The sequence below is a fragment of the Cheilinus undulatus genome, linkage group 17, assembly GCF_018320785.1.
Source record: "Cheilinus undulatus linkage group 17, ASM1832078v1, whole genome shotgun sequence".
Classification (NCBI taxonomy): Eukaryota; Metazoa; Chordata; class Actinopteri; order Labriformes; family Labridae; genus Cheilinus; species Cheilinus undulatus.
Genome location: NC_054881.1, coordinates 42,275,109 through 42,297,293, shown reverse-complemented (window position 1 = coordinate 42,297,293; position 22,185 = coordinate 42,275,109). Strand labels below are relative to the sequence as shown.

At 43.2% G+C, this 22,185-nt stretch overlaps 1 protein-coding gene across 2 annotated transcripts; it reads left to right on the top strand.

The window, feature by feature from the left end:
• Positions 1–1,380: 1,380 nt before the first annotated feature.
• tpm2 (tropomyosin 2 (beta)) lies at positions 1,381–21,419 on the top strand. 2 transcript variants are annotated; one of them, XM_041811223.1, is made up of 9 exons: positions 1,381–1,748; positions 7,429–7,554; positions 9,953–10,086; positions 10,540–10,657; positions 11,292–11,362; positions 13,205–13,280; positions 13,517–13,579; positions 13,796–13,865; positions 14,409–14,680. In XM_041811223.1, the coding sequence occupies exons 1-9, from the start codon at positions 1,635–1,637 to the stop codon at positions 14,489–14,491; spliced, it is 855 nt and encodes a 284-aa protein (XP_041667157.1). In that variant the 5' UTR covers positions 1,381–1,634; the 3' UTR covers positions 14,492–14,680. The 2 variants fall into 2 exon arrangements, with proteins under 2 accessions (XP_041667157.1, XP_041667156.1); XM_041811222.1 differs by lacking the exon at positions 14,409–14,680 and adding an exon at positions 16,995–21,419 and having other exon boundaries at positions 1,383–1,748.
• The last annotated feature ends 766 nt before the right edge of the window (positions 21,420–22,185 follow it).

The following is a 22,185-nucleotide window of genomic DNA, read 5'->3' as shown; positions in this document are numbered from 1 at the left end:
GGGCAGCTCTAACATCTGGAAAGGAACTATCAATGCTGAAAAGTAGAGAGAGGTTTTAGAGCAACATATGCTCCCATCCAGACGATCTAATCTGATGACCACTCAACAGTCACAGAGTTACTCTGATGACCACTCAACAGTCACAGAGTTACTCTGATGACCACTCAGCAGTTAGAGAGTCACTCTGATGACCACTCAACAGTCAGAGTTACTCTCATGACCACTCAACAGTCACAAAGTTACTCTGATGACCACTCAACAGTCACAGAGTTACTCTGATGACCACTCAACAGTCACAGAGTTACTCTGATGACCACTCAGCAGTTAGAGAGTCACTCTGATGACCACTCAACAGTCAGAGTTACTCTGATGACCACTCAACAGTCACAAAGTCACTCTGATGACCACTCAACAGTCACAGAGTTACTCTCATGACCACTCAACAGTCACAAAGTTACTCTGATGACCACTCAACAGTCAGAGTTACTCTCATGACCACTCAACAGTCACAGAGTCACTCTGATGACCACTCAACAGTCACAGAGTTACTCTCATGACCACTCAACAGTCACAAAGTTACTCTGATGACCACTCAACAGTCACAAAGTTACTCTGATGACCACTCAACAGTCACAGAGTTACTCTCATGACCACTCAACAGTCACAAAGTTACTCTGATGACCACTCAACAGTCACAGAGTTACTCTCATGACCACTCAACAGTCACAAAGTTACTCTGATGACCACTCAACAGTCACAGAGTTACTCTCATGACCACTCAACAGTCACAAAGTCACTCTGATGACCACTCAGCAGTCACAGAGTCACTGCTGTAACTCTGTCCTTTTCTTGCACTGATACACCTGCTTTTTGCCCTATTTATTTCATATGCCTCTGTTCATAATTTCAGTGATATATTTATGTTTTATTTTATTGCACTACAACCATTGTGTGTTCACCCAATATTGGTCAATTTCACATTGACCTGTTTTTTTCTCTCTTTGCATTCCATTCATTCTTGGCTCTGTATTTTTTTACTGATAGTACAGCTTGGTTCACATACTTAAAAGCTGTTACTCTCAGTAACCAAGAACTGTATTTCAAAGCTGTTTATGATGTTCACCTTTGTATAGAGACACACATACACTGTATACATAGTTTAAAAACCTACTCTGACTTCTGCTCTTTGCTTTTTGTAATGCTGCTGCTGTGTGCCATGATATGAGAACACCATAACGTTTCTCCATGTATGACATCAGAGAAGTTTCTACCTTGTCAGTGAGCTGCAGGTGGATCACAGCAGTCATGTGACATAAACAGAGCTGATTTATTGGTGCTGTGTGCTCTGCTCCATGCTGCCTAAATATGGGAACGTCCTTGCACTGATTCACAGAGAGTGAGCTCCTGCAGCTGCTGCTCCATCCTCACACACGAGCCGAGCCTCTGTCAGGGCTGCAGCCTTTCTGCACCGCCGTGAAGCTGAACCCTAACCAGCTGTTAAACGACGCCTATGCCTAACCAGTAGTTAGACGACGCCTAAGCCTAACCAGCCGTTAGACCCTAACCCCAATCAGCCGTCAGACGACACCTACACCTAACCAGCCGTTAAACGACCCTAACCCTAAACCGCCACCATGGAGGCCATCAAAAAGAAGATGCAGATGTTAAAACTGGACAAGGAGAATGCCATAGACAGAGCAGAACAAGCCGAGGGGGACAAGAAGGGAGCGGAGGACAAATGTAAACAGGTAACACATCATCACACACCTTTATAGCCCGACATTTCAGAGGAGAGAACAGACTTACAGATTCAGAATAAAATGTTTAGTCTAAACAGGAATTTATTATTTTATTTACTTTATTTAAAGAGCCTTTTGGCAATATTAGTCATTCTATGTTATGACTAAAAGTTACAGGCTAATTCAGTCTAAGTTGCACTAAAACATTGGCAACATTTGGAGAAGTGGGTGGAACGAGTGAGGAGTGAGGGCCTCACCCACCCCCTTTACTTTAGGGAAACCCTCGCCCCACACCAGTTCCAGTCTTTATGTTGCCAACGTATTTGTGATATTTTAAGAGACTCTCTCTCTGACCAAAGATCATGGACTTTCTGTCCTTTTAATCCCACCGATCTTTTAAGTAACAAAGAAATTGTCTTTTCAAAACACATCTCAGAGAACTGTCTGACCTCAGTAAACGGCAATGTTGCCAACATTTTTGTACAATTCAGAGAGAGTCTGCTGATTTCTGGATCAGTGAAAGTTGACTGATATTGGGGGTCTAGCACTTCCAGTTCTGTTCACTAAGAGGGTTCTGGTCCATGCTGCTCGGCCCTGTAAAGAGTTATCAGAGAGGGATTATCAGAGACGAATTAGAGCTACAGGTAAAGGTAACAGAAAAAACTGGCCAATCTGAGATTGATATGTTGTTTTCCAGCCTTTGTTTTGATTTACATTCTTAATAAATAATTTGATTATTCCTAAAATAAGAATGACAAAAAGGTCCAACCAAGAAGAAAGGCCAAGTCACCATGGAAACCCCTCAGGTCATCATTAGTTACTGCTCTGTGGAGACGACGGAGAACTTCCTGCTACTTTAGAGGTTTTTATTCTGACCCTCTTCATCTTAAAGTGGACTTAAGCATGGTGCCTGAGTACAGTAGGCTCCTGTTATCCCTGATCAGATCTAGACCTGGTCCCTCTGTGAAACCACACTCACACTGGAAAAATCCTAAATACATCTTTGCACATAAGATGTGACATATAATACCGACTTCCAGTCATCATACCCTGCTTGGACCTGGACTCGTGCTGCTGCTACCTCAGTTTAACTTTTAGGTAATGTTGAGTCTGTTTGGGTCATACAAACATCATGGAGTTCTCCTCAGATGGATGGAGCATACTGTACCGTAGCGTATGGTATCTTTTGTATTGTGTGGTATCTCATCTGTATGGTATACAGGTGCAGTCTGAGGGATATTCAGATTGTAAGATCTGTCATTAGTTCAAACCTCTGACAGACAGAACAGTGGGGCTACAGGTGTATGCCGTGTATCGCCTGATCCTGACCTTTTGGATGTGAAATAACATTGAATAAGGCATCTGTTGGTCTTTACTGTAAATATTAAAGTGATGATAAACACCCGTGATGAACAGAGGAGGACGCATGCTACACTTTGACCATAAATAGAGTTCATGCTCGGCTCTGATCCTAACTGAGATTATCGTTCATCCACAGCTGCTCGAATGGATGATGTCTCTGAAATGCACCGGTAGGGCTAGTGGGAGGGGGCATGTACGGAGTTTTTAGGGGGCTGATCGTCTAATCCCCCCATGAAGTCACTGTGATATTCATAGATCAGTCTCTGCTCCTTCAATATAACAGACAAAGGCTGAGTCCCTGTACCACCCTCTCTCACTGAGGCCTACCCCACCGTTATGTGTCCTGATTCTAGAAAGAATGGAGGGGTGGGGGTGTCCTGATTCTAGAAAGAATGGAGGGGTAGGGGTGTCCTGATTCCTGTTAAGGGGGGGGGGGTCTTAATTCCCGTTGGAATGGAGGGGTAGGGGTGTCCTGATTCTAGTTGGAATGGAGGGGTGGGGGTGTCCTGATTCTTGTTGGAATGGAGGGGTAGGGGTGTCCTGATTCTATAGAGAATGGAGGGGTAGGGGTGTCCTGATTCTAGTTGGAATGGAGGGGTAGGGGTGTCCTGATTCTATAGAGAATGGAGGGGTAGGGGTGTCCTGATTCTAGTTGGAATGGAGGGGTAGGGGTGTCCTGATTCTAGAGGGAATGGAGGGGTAGGGATGTCCTGATTCTAGAGAGAATGGAGGGGTAGGGATGTCCTGATTCTAGAGAGAATGGAGGGGTAGGGGTGTCCTGATTCTATAGAGAATGGAGGGGTAGGGATGTCCTGATTCTATAGAGAATGGAGGGGTAGGGATGTCCTGATTCTAGAGAGAATGGAGGGGTAGGGATGTCCTGATTCTAGAGAGAATGGAGGGGTAGGGGTGTCCTGATTCTAGAGGGAATGGAGGGGTAGGGATGTCCTGATTCTATAGAGAATGGAGGGGTAGGGATGTCCTGATTCTAGAGAGAATGGAGGGGTAGGGATGTCCTGATTCTAGAGAGAATGGAGGGGTAGGGGTGTCCTGATTCTAGAGAGAATGGAGGGGTAGGGGTGTCCTGATTCTAGAGAGAATTGAGGGGTAGGGGTGTCCTGATTCTAGTTGGAATTGAGGGGTAGGGGTACCCTGATTCTAGAGAGAATTGAGGGGTAGGGGTACCCTGATTCTAGAGGGACTGGAGAGGTACGGTGTCCTGATTGTTGGTGGATTGGAGGTGGGACTACCTATGAGGTATTAGGGACCTGAAAGGTCATTCCTGTTGTTGTTTTAGAGGGACAGACCGGTGTGGTGGTTCCCACTTTAATAAGGTCACTTGGAGGGCTTACTCAGCTATGGGGTATCTCACTGTTCAGCCTTATGTGGAATGTAGGGCACTGAAGGAAGGCTCTGGCAGATTGTCAAACATCAGATACCAGAGGTACAATGCAGACCATGTCCTGACTGGGGGGGTGTGGACCAGCTCTTTAGTCTCTCAGGGCTTCTTAAGGGATCCTGGTGTTTTCTCTATCCAGTCTACATTTGTTTTGTGGACTTTGACAAGACTTACATCCATATACCTTGGGGGGTCATGTGGGGGTTGCAGCACAGAGTCAGATACATTCCTGGTTCCAGGGCTACTCCTGTCAAAGTTTGTGGATTCAGGATCCAGAGGCACAACCAGATGGAGGATGGTTTCAAGTTAGGGACCTCAAAATGTCACCTTTTCTTTTTGCAGATGATGTTGTCTAGTTGATTTTTTATGTCGGGACTACCAGCAGGCACTGAAGCAGTTTGTGATGAGTGCAAAGGCACTAGGATAAGGGTCAGCTCTTCCAGTTCCAGCCAGCGTTCTCAGCAGAAAACAGTGGATTACTCTCTCCTGGTGGAGAAGGACGGATTGATGGATGGACAGACTGATGGATGGCTGGATGAACTAATGGATGGATGGATGGACTGATGGATGGACAGATGGACCAACTGAACTGAATGATGGAAGATTGGATGGAGTGATGGATGGACTGATGGATGGGGATGGATGGATGGACTGATCGATTGATGGTCTGATGGATGGACTGATGGACTGATGGATGGATGGACTGATGGATGGACTGATGGATGGACTGATGGACGGACTGATGGATGGACTGATGGATGGACTGATGGATGGATGGACTGATGGATGGACTGATGGATGGATGGACTGATGGATGGATGGACTGATGGATGGACTGATGGATGGATGGACTGATGGATGGATGGACTGATGGATGGACTGATGGATGGATGGACTGATGGATGGTTTGATGGATGGTGTGATGGATGGATAGATTGATGGAGTGATGGATGGATGGACTGATCGACTGATGGTCTGATGGATGGACTGATCAATGGATGGAGTGATGGATGGACTGATGGATGGATGGATGGACTGATGGACGGATGGAGTGATGGATGGTTTGATGGATGGATGGACTGATCGACCGATGGTCTGATGGAAGTACTAATGGATGGATGGTCCGATGGATTGTCTGATGGATGGACTGATGGATGGTTTGATGGATGGATGGACTGATGGATGGTTTGATGGATGGATGGACTGATGGATGGCTGGATGAACTAATGGATGGATGGACTGATGGATGGACAGATGGACCAACTGAACTGAATGATGGAAGATTGGATGGAGTGATGGATGGACTGATGGATGGGGATGGATGGATGGACTGATCGATTGATGGTCTGATGGATGGACTGATGGATGGATGGACTGATGGATGGACTGATGGATGGACTGATGGATGGACTGATGGATGGACTGATGGATGGATGGACTGATGGATGGACTGATGGATGGATGGACTGATGGATGGACTGATGGATGGATGGACTGATGGATGGATGGACTGATGGATGGACTGATGGATGGATGGATGGACTGATGGATGGATGGAGTGATGGATGGACTGATGGATGGTCTGATGGATGGACTGATCAATGGATGGAGTGATGGATGGACTGATGGATGGATGGATGGACTGATGGATGGATGGAGTGATGGATGGTTTGATGGATGGATGGACTGATCCACCGATGGTCTAATGGAAGTACTAATGGATGGATGGTCCGATGGATGGTGTGATGGATGGTGTGATGGATGGACTGATGGACGGACTGATGGATGGTTTGATGGATGGATGGACTGATCGACTGATGGTCTGATGGATGGACTAATGGATGGATGGATGGACTAATGGATGGGTGGTCTGATAGATGGTCCGATGGATTGTCTGATGGATGGTTTGATGGATGGTGTGATGGATGGATAGATTGATGGAGTGATGGATGGATGGACTGATCGACTGATGGTCTGATGGATGGACTGATCAATGGATGGAGTGATGGATGGAGTGATGGATGGACTGATGGATGGATGGTGTGATGGATGGTGTGATGGATGGATAGATTGATGGAGTGATGGATGGATGGGCAGTGCAGCTGTGCATGGTACCCAGAGGATGAACATTTGTTGGAGTTCTGTCATCTCTCAGGTCTATTTCTGCTCAGCCTGCTTTGAATTGTTGTCACAAAGACAGTGGGCTGTTATTCCCTCAGCGTGGTCTGCAGGATCAGCAGGCTATTTGTGACCTGGAGGCCTTACATGGAGGCAGACTGTCCCTGAGATTTGACAGGACGTCTGTCTGGACATTGTAGTGAGGCTGCATTATCAACATTGTCTTTTTATAGTCTGTTCAAATGTCAGCATGTAAAACTATCTCATCATCATTAACCTCATCTTTTTTGACGTCTACAGTCTGTTGTTCGAATGTCAGCATGTAAAACTATCTCATCATCATTTACCTCGTCTTTTTCACATCCAGTCGTTCTAATGTCATCTTGGACTCTTCTGCAGATGCAACATGTGAAATGGCCTAATGTGCAGAGTGCTAATGTTTGACACCCACTGAGTCTCAAACATTCTCCCTTCAACTTTATTAAAGTGTAAAAAGTGACTTGTGTGCTCCGGTGTCCTCTCTGAAAGGCTGGCTGTTATCAGTCCTTGTTTTTGGACCTTCCAAGCCCAAGAAACTCATTTTGAAGCATTTGTAAAAAAAAAAATCTTTGTCACACAACTTTTTTTCCCCAAATTTGTAATAAAGAAAGTCTGTTGGTCACTGTTCAAAAGTTTAAATGCCTGAGGTCATTTGTCATCATGCTCTCATGGGCCGAGTGTTAATCTGCAGTCACAGATCATCTTCTGACCTCTTCTGCCGTCTGTGTGTGTGTGTTTCTCTCCTACGTGTGTGTGTTCATGTGTGTGTAGTTGGAAGAGGAGCTGCTGGGTCTGCAGAAGAAGCTGAAAGGTGTGGAGGATGAGCTCGATAAATACTCCGAGTCTCTGAAAGATGCCCAGGAGAAACTGGAGCAGGCTGAGAAGAAGGCGGCTGACGTGAGTGGTGGTGGTGGTGTGTGTGTGTGTGTGGGGGGGGGGGGGTGTCAATACGATCTAGTCAAACATACAGCACAGACTTAAGTCTCAGTATTTACACATTTAAACATCCTGTTTTAATCTTACTGACCCTAATCATAATCTAGGGTAGAATTATTTATTTTGACATGATTATATTATAAATCTAACAACAACGAAACCCTTAGACCCTTAGTGATCACTGATTTGTTGAGTTCAACACCAAAATGCAAATTCCATGCACACTTTCCTAAACATCAACAACTTTTGGAGAGGAATCTGGAGCTGGGGAGAGGAGAGGAGTGAGGAAAGCTCTCAGTGTTCTGTGTCATCGTCTCTGACCATGTTTAGAGCTCAAACAGGGAGAGAGAAACCCTGAGAGGAGTGAGACGTCCAAAGATTTTACCAAACATGGAAACAAGTCAGGGAGAGCGACAGCAAGAGTGTTTATGTTTGTGTTGGTCCAAGTCTGCACCAGTCTGCTCCCTTTAACACTGGAAATACATCAGTAGAATACCAGATCATTTTTATAATAATAATAAAATATGAACATGACAAATACCCCAGCATTAACACTTTTAACCAGGAAACAAACCAGAACAATGAGAGAGTTTCTGTTTAAATGTCTGCACTAGTCTGCTCCCTTTAATACCAGATTATTTTATCATTACTCATAAACTATTATACCATTAATTTAATAACCACAAATTTTAAATACTAAAATATTTGCAAATATTTTAAATAGAATACCAAATTATTAGTATACATGATAATGCACTATTAGGGGGGAAAAAACCTAAATATATTTAAACATAAAATATTGATCCATCAAACATGGACAGAATCGAAGAAAGCAAAGATGAGACAGGAAAAAAAATTATTTTTAAAAAGTAAAATCAGCTCATAATAAACAATCATATTAATATCTAATTAAAGTTATTGTTATTTTAATGTTAAATTCTGATTTAGCATTCTCATTGTAAACTGATTAATAATTAATCTCTAATTTAATAAACAGACGATTTATTTTAATTTTTATTGACATATAAATGTCTGAGTTTGTGTTGATGCTGCTCCTGATGTTTTCATATTTAAATTTCATGGGTGATATTGAATTAAATTTTTTTTACGATCAAATAATATTATAAAATTATTAATTATTCATCATTGACACAGGTACTATAAAAACATATAAAAACATGTCCTGATTTATCACATCTTTATAAATTATTAACATAGATATTTTCTTCAAAAGGACCGGAATAATGATCCGAATCGCTAAAAAAAGAGCCGTAATTCCTGTCGTGGTATACCAACAATTTCAAAATAAGAGTCTTCTCTAAATTAGTTTATTTTGAAACGGTAACCAGAGGAAACACGTGTCGATTCCGTTTCCATGGAGACAGTAGGCTACATACCTGTGCTAGCCGGTGTAGCAGACGTGAGTGTAGACATTATGGCGACCTTCAACTCCATCGACGCGGTCCGGAGAAAGATCCAGAACCTACAGCAGGTCGCGTTCGAGGCCGAGGACCGAGCTGCTCATGCGCAGTATGAGGCGGACTACGAGAGGGAAGCCCGGGAAAGGGTAATATCACCGAAAAACAACGGAAATACGAGAAATAAGCGAATATTTATCAACTAACTACCGAGTAAATGGCCTAATGTGGTTAGAGAAAGGTGACTACAGGCAGGAGGTCTTTGAAAGGGTAATATCACCGAAAAACAACAAAAATACGAGAAATAAGCGAATATTCATCAACCAACTACCGAGTAAATGAACAAATATAGATAAGAGGAGGATGAATACAGGCAGGAGGTCTATAAGGGTAATACCACCAAAAAACAACAGAAATATGAGAAATAATCTAATATTTATCAACTAACTACCAAGTAAATGAACAAATATAGATAAGAGGAGGACGAATACAGGCAGGAGGTCTTTAAAAAGGGTAATATTAACAAAAATGAGAGAAATAAGCGAATATTCATCAACCAACTACCGAGTAAATGAACAAATATAGATATGAGGAGGGTGACTACAGGCAGGAGGTCTCTGAAAGGGTAATATTACCAAAAAAAACCCAACAGAAATATGAGAAATAATTGAATATTTATAAACTACCAAGTAAATGAACTAAAGTAGATTAGGAGGAGGAGGGCTACAGACAGGAGGTCTTTGACAGGGTTATATTGAGATCACATATCAATAACCCTATCAAATATCAACAACTCGATCACAGATCAATAACCCGATCACAATTATATATATATAACCCAATCACAGATCAATCACCTTATCAAATATCAGTAACCCAATCACAGATCAATAACCTGATCACAGATCAATAACCCATCGTACCTTTCTCTCTGCTGTCAGGCGGAGGCGGAGGTTGCGTCTCTGAACAGGCGTATCCAGCTGGTAGAGGAGGAGTTGGACCGAGCTCAGGAGAGGCTGGCCACGGCGCTGCAGAAGCTGGAGGAGGCGGAGAAAGCTGCAGACGAGAGCGAGAGGTCAGAGAGCACCGCTATTGACATTTACATTCTGGACACAGCCACCAGGGGGAGACACCCTGTTATTTAAACATTTATATCCTGGACACAGCCAACAGGGGGAGACACACCGTTATTTAAACATTTATATCCTGGACACAGCCACCAGGGGGAGACACACTGTTATTTAATCATTTATATCCTGGACACAGCCACCAGGGGGAGACACACCGTTATTTAAACATTTATATCCTGGACACAGCCACCAGGGGGAGTCGTACCATCGTTACATCATCTTCTCACAGAAGCACCTGAGCCACTCCCACACATTCCCCCTGCAGCTGAGCTGAACCACACATTATCATAGAGGCTCTATGAACCAAAACAGACATTTATGGATGTGTATGTAGCATCAGCACACAGGAGTAAACACGCTAAACACACGCTAACAGACGTTTGTTCTGCCGTCCTCAGAGGGATGAAGGTCATTGAGAACAGAGCAACTAAAGACGAGGAGAAGATGGAGATCCAGGAGATGCAGCTGAAGGAGGCCAAACACATCGCTGAGGAGGCCGACCGCAAATACGAGGAGGTAACACAACGATACCAGCAGTGTTTACATACCTGAGCTGCTGGCCAGGTATGTAAACTCCTGAATATCACCTCCACTCCAGCTTCTCTACACCTTCTGCTCTCCACATCCTGCAGAGATTAAAATGTTCTAAACTCTGATGACATGAACCAGGCTCCGTATAATCCTAACAATAATCATGCCAGGCATGCCAACCATCCACCAGTCTAGGATGAACAGTATAGTGGTCTAGGCCAGGACCTGATCCGTCTCTGTTAGTCTAGGATGAACAGTATAGTGGTCTAGGCCAGGACCTGATCCGTCTCTGTTGGTCTAGGATGAACAGTATAGTGGTCTAGGCCAGGACCTGATCCGTCTCTGTTGGTCTAGGATGAACAGTATAGTGGTCTAGGCCAGGACTTAATCCATCTCTGTTAGTCTAGGATGAACAGTATAGTGGTCTAGGCCAGGACCTGATCCGTCTCTGTTGGTCTAGGATGAACAGTATAGTGGTCTAGGCCAGGACCTGATCCGTCTCTGTTGGTCTAGGATGAACAGTATAGTGGTCTAGGCCAGGACTTAATCCATCTCTGTTAGTCTAGGATGAACAGTATAGTGGTCTAGGCCAGGACCTGATCCGTCTCTGTTGCTCTAGGTGGCCCGTAAGCTGGTGATCCTGGAGGGCGACCTGGAGAGATCTGAGGAGAGAGCTGAGGTGGCCGAGGCGTAAGTTTACACACCTGCTGACACCTGACACTGCCTCCATTATTCATGACGTCATCATAAAGATCATGTGATCACTGTGATGACATCATGTGATGTTTCAGTCAGCTGACAGTGAGCTGCAGAATGGAGTGATCTTGGTATTAATGATAGTTTATGAGGAATTAACCAGGGTGTTTTATCACTCTATGATTTTATGAAGGAATGAGACTTAGGTCCATCAATGGAGAATTTTGATGATTGATTTGTTTTTCTTTATAACTATCAGTAACTGAGGTCAGAATGCCTTATAACCACAGTTACACATTCATTAAACACCACTATTACAGTAAAGGTTGATATTATCGATCAAATTCCTCCATATCAGTATTGATTTTTAGCTTTTTCCTGAGGTGTGGTTACATCCTGATTATTAATGTGATGATGTTTGAGCTCAAACGACTCACCTGAACTCACCTGAACTCGCCTGACCTCCCCTGACTCACCTGACTCACCTGAACCTACCTAACTCACCTGACCTCACCTGACCTTATCTGACTCACCTGAACTCATTTGAACTCACCTGACCTCACCCGACCTCATCAGACTCCCCTGAACTCACCTGACCTCATCAAACTCACCTGAGTCACCTTACCTCCTCTGAACTCACCTGAAATCACCTGACTCACCTGACCTCAACTCACTCACCCGAAGTCACCTGAACTGACCCGAACTCCCCAGAATCACCTGAACTCACCTGAACTAACCAGAATCACCAGATCTTACCTAAAGTCACCTGAACTCACCTCACTCACTTTTACTCACCAGATCTCACCTTACTTAACCTGAACCCACCTGAACCCACCTGAACTCACCTGAACTCACCTGAACTCACTTGAACCCACCTGAACTCACCTGAACTCACCTGCACAGCTAAATGTTTGTTGTCTTCTGCCTGTTGCCCCCCCTCACTCACTAACGCCCCCTGCAGGAGGATTATGGATCTGCAGGAGGAACTCCGGCTCATGGACCAGAACCTGAAGTCCATGATGAGCGGAGAGGAGCAGGTACTGACCCTGATCCTAATCCTGGTCCTGGTCATGATCCTAAACCACATCCTGATCATGATCAGGATCCTTATCTTATAGCTGATCCTGATCCTGGTTCGATCCTGATTCTATTTCTGCTCTTAAACCTAAACACGATTCTGATTGTAAACACGATCCTGATCCTGGTTTAATCCTGATCATGGTCCTTACCCTGCTGCTGGTCTTTCCCTAACCCTGGCTGTTTCTAACCCTCTCTGTGTCTTATATTGATTAGATATGAGCCAATAATTATTGATTAAAATACAAATCATCATTGCTGAACTGTTCTTATCCAGTTTTATACTAATTAGGTTTTAATATGGTTTATATGTAATGTAAATAGAAATAAATACTTATAAGTGTAATGTTTGATTATAATCATAAATGTGAGTGAGTTTCATCTATTTCTCTTAATGTTACTGCTGTTCATCTGTGATCATTTAAACCAGCAGACAGATCCTTTATCTCAGGTCTAAGTCAGTCCTGCAGGACTTCTGTGTAAGTAATCAGGTGTAGTTTAGTCAGAGTTTACCATGCTGAGCAGCTGATAACCTACTAGTAAATATAACTAAAAACGCTAAACAAGTTTATGAGACAGCACAGATCAGTTTAAAGTGAATCCAGTTAATGTTGATCCTTTTACTCTTAGAGTCTGAAACTGGTTCAGGGTTTGATCTGCTGGCCTTCCTTTCATATCTCTTCTTCCTTCATGTCATCTCTTCCTCCTCCTCCTCTCTGTCCTTCTCCTTCCTCTCCCGGTCTTCCTCGGGTTGTTCAGTAAATCCGGCGACCTGGAGGAAGAGCTGAAAAACGTCACCAACAACCTGAAGTCCCTGGAGGCTCAGGCAGAGAAGGTACAGTATGATCCAATCAGACAGACCAGACTATGATGGCCCCGCCCCTTTCTGGGTAAATGAATGGTGATTAATGGAAAAGATGGGGTCTGCAGTGACTCCAGACCTTAAAACTGTAACTAACTGAAGTAGTTAAAGCAAATAAACAGAGAGAATGAATCCTGATTTAGTGTGAACACATTAAAGAGAGAACCGGATCAAGCATGAGGATGAACGTCTGCTTCTCTGTGTTTCAGTACTCCCAGAAAGAAGACAAATATGAAGAAGAGATCCGAGTTCTCACTGACAAACTCAAAGAGGTAAGGAACATCACACACTTCTGCACACGCTCAGTCAGTCTGTTCACATAGTCATTCATCTATAACCCCTATCCAAAAAAGCTGGGACGCTGTGAAAACTGTAAATCAAAACAGAAGTCAGTGATTGTTAAGTCTCATAAACATGTTTGACAATAGAAAATAAACATCTGACATGACATCTCTGTCTCTGCCCGTCTGTCCCTGTCTGTCTGTTAGGCTGAGACTCGTGCAGAGTTTGCAGAGCGATCTGTGGCCAAACTAGAGAAGACGATCGACGACTTGGAAGGTAAAAACCCCAGCCCGGACCAATCAAACAAGATCAATAAAACTAAATCAATAAACCAGGAGCGGAGGTCGCCAGCTGGGTGTAAATGTAGTCGGTGTAAACTTCCATCTCTGAATGTTGGAGCCTCACTGTCAGCAGTCGTAGCTCGGTCTTATCATACATGTTCCTGACAGCATGCTTGGTGTGGTGAATGTTGTCAGACACACTTCTGATGGATATGAACCCTGTCTCACTCTGGGCTTTATAACAGGCCTGGCCACACCCAGTGTAACAAAACAAGAGTGATGGTCTATCTTTAAGACACAGGTGGTTTTTACCTGCTGATGACTGTAAATATATAAATATATAATTATATAAGTGTACAGACCAGCTGCTGTCCTCGACCCCTGAGCATCCTTTATATTTACATCATCTCAGCTAAGCTTCGTGTTTGTTTAAACTGATCAGATGATGAATGTAAGCAAACACCCTTCTGATTCATGTCCTGTCCTTACCTTTGACCTTTGACCTCTGTCTCCTCTACCTGTGTGCGTCTGTGTGTAGATGAGGTATACGCTCAGAAGCTGAAGGGTAAAGCTCTCAGCGAGGAGCTCGATCTCGCCCTGAACGACATGACCACGCTGTAGCTGCTCTCTCACCTCCTCTCTGTCTGCACCTGCACCCCCCTGGTGGCTCCGCCCTCTTTCTGCTGCTCTTCACCCCCCTCCCCCACTTCCTGTTCTAAACCCATTAAAGCTTTTTGACTTTTCTGTTTCTTTCTGTCTCCCTTCTTTCTTTCCTTTGGGCTGTTATAGATTTGTCGTTAAAATCTGTGTAATCTCCTGTATTTGTTTATAATCAGCATAAATGAGTCTAAGGATGACATCATTAAATTAACTTTGATCATAGAATCTCGTTAAGGATGATAAATATCATTTAATTAACTTGAATCATTAAATCTGATAGGATGATAAATTAAACTTTAATCATAAAATCTCATTAAGTAGGGGTGGGTAAAAATATCGATTAATCAGTGCATTGCAATATTTCCTCCCCCAATTCAATATCGATTCAGCAAATCCTCTGAATCGATTCACCTCCTGGCCAGTGGGGGTCGCTGTGCGTGTGATTCGGGTTGTATGGACGGAGGCCGCACTCGACCAAACAACAACCAACCATAGCCACGTTATGTGAGGTTTATCACAATTACCAAGAGGAAAGAAATATTATTTAAGTTTACATGCACTTTACTTTTTCAGTGTTTATACAGAAGTGTCATGTTTTTTACTTTTGTACTCCATATGCACAAATAAGTTATTATTGTGCAAATTTTTTATTTTCAGATGTTTTATTGCTGAAAAATGTGAGGTGACTTACCAAATATGTTCACATGGGCATGAAAATAATTAATAACATTGTCAACAGGTTATTTGTGTATTTCTACTTCTTACTGAATCAACATTGAAGCATTTAAATCAATATCAAATTGAATGGATATCGAATTGAATCTTGAGGTTCTTAACAATACCCAGCCCTATCGTTGAGCATAATTAACATCATTGGATAAAATCTAATTATGAAATCTCATCAATGTTAACATTAGTGTAATCTCCTGTATTTGTTTATAAACAGCATAACTGAGTCTAAGGATGATAAATATAATTTAATAAACTTTATTCATTAAATCTCATTTAGGATGACAAATAACATTAAATAAACTTTAATTATTACATCTCGTTAAGGATGATTAATATAATTAAACTTAAATAATTAAATCTCGTTAAGGATAATAAATATTAAATTAACTTTTATTAAATCTCGTAAAGGATAATAAATATTAAATTAACTTTTATCAAATCTCGTAAAGGATGATAAATATTATCAAACTTAAATCATTAAATCTGGTTAAGGATGATAAAGATAGTTGAACTTTAATAGTTAAATCTCATTAAGGATGATAAATACAATTAAATTTACTTTATTTATTAAATCTCGTTATGGATGAAAAATATTAAATTAACTTTCATTATTCAATTTTGTTAAGGATAATAAATATCATTAAATTACCTTTAATAAAATCTTGTTAAGCATGATAAATATAGTTAAATCTTTAATTATTAAATCTTGATAATGTTTATTAATGTTAATCAGTGTTATCTCCTGTATTTTTTTTTAATCAGCATAAATGAGTATAAGAATGATAAATATCATGAATAAATTGTAATTATTAAATCCTGTTAAATATCATCAAATAAACTTTGATTTTAACAGAGGTCAGTCATTAGTTCTCTTTTAATTACTGAGCTAAAAAATGTTAGAAATCAGGGATTTATGAAACCTTCTTCGAGTTTGTCCAGCAGATGGCGCCCTCTCTCATATTTAGTATTTTAATAAAATTATTATTGAGGCAACTCAGACACAGAAAGCTCAATACTACATACGCTTAATAAGTTTACTCATGTTTGGAGTTGTTATTTAGTTATTTAGTTATTAGGTGAAATTATATTTGGGATATTTTGTTAGAGTAAAAACAAATTTAATTAAGTTAAAACAGAAAGGTCAATACTTTATCCTGAGGGATTTTTTTTAAAATTACATAAATACTTTTTTATAAGTAAAATCATGTTTGATTTTTTAAACTGACACTAACTCTAAGTTTTATCATGTTTGGTTTTATTTATTCATGTTATAATGAGTTTGATAAGATTAATCAGATTTGAAATAATTTCATGGAAGTTTATTGTAAGTTGTAAAGTTTAATGATACTTGAAGTTATGTTTTTTAACGTAATTATTATTCTTAGTTAGAATAATTCACAGTTCAGTGAATTTAGTAATGTTTTTGGAGATAGTCGTTAGGTTTTATCACATATTTTTTTAATTTAAATGTCTGTAATGATCTGTATGTTATTTCATGTTCTGTATTATGCTTCTTTTTTCATTCCCAGGTGAGTCAATGTGATGTTTTCATGTATCTGAATGTTTACCTGTCTCAGGTGTTAGAGCCGGGTGAATCCATCCTGGTTATTTATTAAGAAATTTGTACTTTAACCAAAAACAGGCGCACATTTTTAGTGAGGTGGACTAAATGATCCACTTAGAGGGACTAGGGAGGCTCCCAGGTCCTGACCCGTGTCATGTCATCCTGCAGAAAAACTCGCTCAGGCCAAAGAAGAAAACCTGGACATGCACCAAGTCCTGGACCAGACCCTGATGGAGATCAACAACCTGTAGAGACCTGAAACCCACTCAAAGAGACCTGGACATGCAACAAGTCCATGTCCAGACCCTGATGGAGATCAGCAACCTGAGGAACAATAAGTGTATAAATAGATACATAAAACCTCCATGTCCAAAACCCTGACATGGACCATACCCTGACAGGAACCAAACCCTGACAGGACTCAATCCCTAAGAGGAACCAAACCCTGACAGGACCCAGTCCCTAAGAGGAACCAAACCCTGACATGGACCCAACCCTGACAGGAACCAAACCCTGATATGGACCAAACCCTGACAGGACCCAATCCCTAAGAGGAACCAAACCCTGACATGGACACAACCCTGACAGGAACCAAACCCTGATATGGACCAAACCCTGACAGGACACAACCCTGACAGGAACCAAACCCTGACAGGACTCAATCCCTAAGAGGAACCAAACCCTGACATGGACCAAACCCTGACAGGACCCAGTCCCTAAGAGGAACCAAACCCTGACATGGACCCAACCCTGACAGGAACCAAACCCTGATATGGACCAAACCCTGACAGGACCCAATCCCTAAGAGGAACCAAACCCTGACATGGACACAACCCTGACAGGAACCAAACCCTGATATGGACCAAACCCTGACAGGACCCAATCCCTAAGAGGAACCAAACCCTGACATGGACGATACCCTGACAGGAACCAAACCCCGATATGGACCAAACCCTGACAAGAACCAAACCCTGACATGGACCATACCCTGACAGGAACCAAACCCTGACAGGACCCAATCCCTAAGAGGAACGAAACCCTGACATGGACACAACCCTGACAGGAACCAAACCCTGATATGGACACAAACCCTGACGGGAACCAATTTCTAAGAGGAACCAAACCCTGACAGGACTCAGTCCCTAAGAGGAACCAAACCCTGACATGGACCAAACCCTGACAGGACACAATCCCTAAGAGGAACCAAACCCTGACATGGACCAAACCCTGACATGACCCAGTCCCTAAGAGGAACCAAACCCTGACATGGACCCAACCCTGACAGGAACCAAACCCTGATATGGACCAAACCCTGACAGGACCCAATCCCTAAGAGGAACCAAACCCTGACATGGACCAAACCCTGACAGGACACAGTCCCTAAGAGGAACCAAACCCTGACATGGACCAAACCCTGACAGGACCCAGTCCCTAAGAGGAACCAAACCCTGACATGGAACCAAACCCTGACAGGAACCAAACCCTGATATGGACCAAACCCTGACAGGACCCAATCCCTAAGAGGAACCAAACCCTGACATGGACACAACCCTGACAGGAACCAAACCCTGATATGGACCAAACCCTGACGAGAACCAAACCCTGACATGGACCAAACCCTGACAGGACCCAATCCCTAAGAGGAACCAAACCCTGACATGGACCATACCCTGACAGGAACCAAACCCCGATATGGACCAAACCCTGACAGGACTCAATCCCTAAGAGGAACCAAACCCTGACATGGACCAAACCCTGACAGGACCCAGTCCCTAAGAGGAACCAAACCCTGACATGGACCCAACCCTGACAGGAACCAAACCCTGACAGGAACCAAACTTTGACAGGACCCAATCCCTAAGAGGAACCAAACCCTGACATGGACACAACCCTGACAGGAACCAAACCCTGATATGGACCAAACCCTGACAAGAACCAAACCCTGACATGGACCATACCCTGACAGGAACCAAACCCTGACAGGACTCAGTCCCTAAGAGGAACCAAACCCTGACATGGACCAAACCCTGACAGGACACAATCCCTAAGAGGAACCAAACCCTGACATGGACCAAACCCTGACATGACCCAGTCCCTAAGAGGAACCAAACCCTGACATGGACCCAACCCTGACAGGAACCAAACCCTGATATGGACCAAACCCTGACAGGACCCAATCCCTAAGAGGAACCAAACCCTGACATGGACCAAACCCTGACAGGACACAGTCCCTAAGAGGAACCAAACCCTGACATGGACCAAACCCTGACAGGACCCAGTCCCTAAGAGGAACCAAACCCTGACATGGAACCAAACCCTGACAGGAACCAAACCCTGATATGGACCAAACCCTGACAGGACCCAATCCCTAAGAGGAACCAAACCCTGACATGGACACAACCCTGACAGGAACCAAACCCTGATATGGACCAAACCCTGACGAGAACCAAACCCTGACATGGACCAAACCCTGACAGGACCCAATCCCTAAGAGGAACCAAACCCTGACATGGACCATACCCTGACAGGAACCAAACCCCGATATGGACCAAACCCTGACAGGACTCAATCCCTAAGAGGAACCAAACCCTGACATGGACCAAACCCTGACAGGACCCAGTCCCTAAGAGGAACCAAACCCTGACATGGACCCAACCCTGACAGGAACCAAACCCTGACAGGAACCAAACTTTGACAGGACCCAATCCCTAAGAGGAACCAAACCCTGACATGGACACAACCCTGACAGGAACCAAACCCTGATATGGACCAAACCCTGACAAGAACCAAACCCTGACATGGACCATACCCTGACAGGAACCAAACCCTGACAGGACCCAATCCCTAAGAGGTACCAAACCCTGACATGGACCAAACCCTGACAAGAACCAAACCCTGACATGGACCAAACCCTGACAAGAACCCTAACCCTGACATGGACCAGACCCTAACAGGAACCAAACCCTGACATGGACCAGACCCTAACAGGAACCAAACCCTGACATGGACCAAACCCTGACAGGACTCAATCCCTAAGAGGAACCAAACCCTGACATGGACCAAACCCTGACAGGAACCAAACCCTGACATGGACCAGACCCTAACAGGAACCAAACCCTGACAGGAACCAAACTTTGACATGGAGCAGACCCTGACAGGAACCAAATCCTGACATGGACCAGACCTTGACAGGAACCAAACCCTGACATGGACCAGACCCTAACAGGAACCAAACCCTGACAGGAACCAAATCCTGACATGGACCAGACCCAAACAGGAACCAAACCCTGACAGGAACCAAACCCTGACATGGACCAGACCCGAACAGGAACCAAACCCTGACAGGAACCATACCCTGACATGTACCAGACCCTAACAGGAACCAAACCCTGACAGGAACCAATCCCTGATAGGAGCCAAACCTTGACATGGACCAAACCCTGATAAGAGCCAAACCTTGATATGGTTAAAACCCTGACAGGAACCAAACCTTGACATTGACCAAATGCTGACTTGGACCAGACCCTGACAGGAACCAAACCCTGACATGGACCAGCCCTGACATGGACCAAACCCTAACAGGAACCAAACCCTGACAGGAGCCAAACCTTGACATGGACCAAACCCTGACATGGACCAAACCCTGATAAGAGCCAAACCTTGATATGGTTAAAACCCTGACAGAAACCAAACCTTGACATTGACCAAATGCTGACTTGGACCAGACCCTGACAGGAACCAAACCCTGACATGAACCAGCCCTGACCTGTGGGAGGGTCTGCTCAGTGTTTTTTAAAGCCCTAGTTTTTATCTGTTTCCTGTCTGTCTGGGCTTTATTGATTAAAATGAAATTTCCATTAAAAGTCTGTTGTGTCGATTTGTTGACCAGACCCAAACAGGAACCAAACCCTGACAGGAACCAAACCCTGACATGGACCAGACCCATGTCAGGTCCATGTCAGGTTCCTGACAGGAACCATACCCTGACATGTACCAGACCCTAACAGGAACCAAACCCTGACAGGAACCAATCCCTGATAGGAGCCAAACCTTGACATGGACCAAACCCTGATAAGAGCCAAACCTTGATATGGTTAAAACCCTGACAGGAACCAAACCTTGACATTGACCAAATGCTGACTTGGACCAGACCCTGACAGGAACCAAACCCTGACATGGACCAGCCCTGACATGGACCAAACCCTAACAGGAACCAAACCCTGACAGGAGCCAAACCTTGACATGGACCAAACCCTGACATGGACCAAACCCTGATAAGAGCCAAACCTTGATATGGTTAAAACCCTGACAGAAACCAAACCTTGACATTGACCAAATGCTGACTTGGACCAGACCCTGACAGGAACCAAACCCTGACATGAACCAGCCCTGACATGGACCAAACCCTAACAGGAACCAAACCTTGACATGGACCAAACCCTGACATGGACCAAACCCTGACATAGACCACACCCTGACATGAACCCGACCCTGACCTGTGGGAGGGTCTGCTCAGTGTTTTTTAAAGCCCTAGTTTTTATCTGTTTCCTGTCTGTCTGGGCTTTATTGATTAAAATGAAATTTCCATTAAAAGTCTGTTGTGTCGATTTGTTGATGTTTATATTTAAATGTTTATTGATTATTGATCAGCTCTTATAACCATCAGATTAGACTAATGTTACTGGGAAAGAATGTACATCCATCTGATGTTGTTAAACCCTGAATAAAAGATTTAAGGGAACAAATGTGTCACTAATGAAACTGTTCACAAACACTCATAGAATCAGATTATAAGATATTCAGCAGACCCTAAACTAGATTGAAAGTTTACGAATGATTCTGCTTTTGAGTCTGTCTGATGAAACAATCAATATCAATACGCTCTGATCATCCTGATTCAAGGTTTGATTGATAGTTTGAGACTTTATCAATCACATATCATTCATTTCAATCAGTAACAACAGTCAGTCTTATCTTACTTAGTCTTATCTGTAAATCCACCAGTGTTACAATCTCTTAAATTATCAACATGCAAGTCGTCTACATACATGTGAATTTTGTGTGTATGAATTTGTACATAATTACATACATTAATGTGTGTGTCTTGTGATATATTGTTATAAGATGTGGCCAAGGTAAGTGCTACCAGTTGAGTTAGATATTGTATGATTTACATGAGCAGTATCACTATGATTATATTCAATTACACATACAGACAACATAATCTGCAGCAATGGCTCCCTCACTCCTGGTGTCACACTCTGTAAACATTTCCCACTAAAAACACCATCAAAGGGCAAAGAATGCATAATTATCAACTAGCAATGCAACACAAACATTATAGAACAGTGAAAGAACA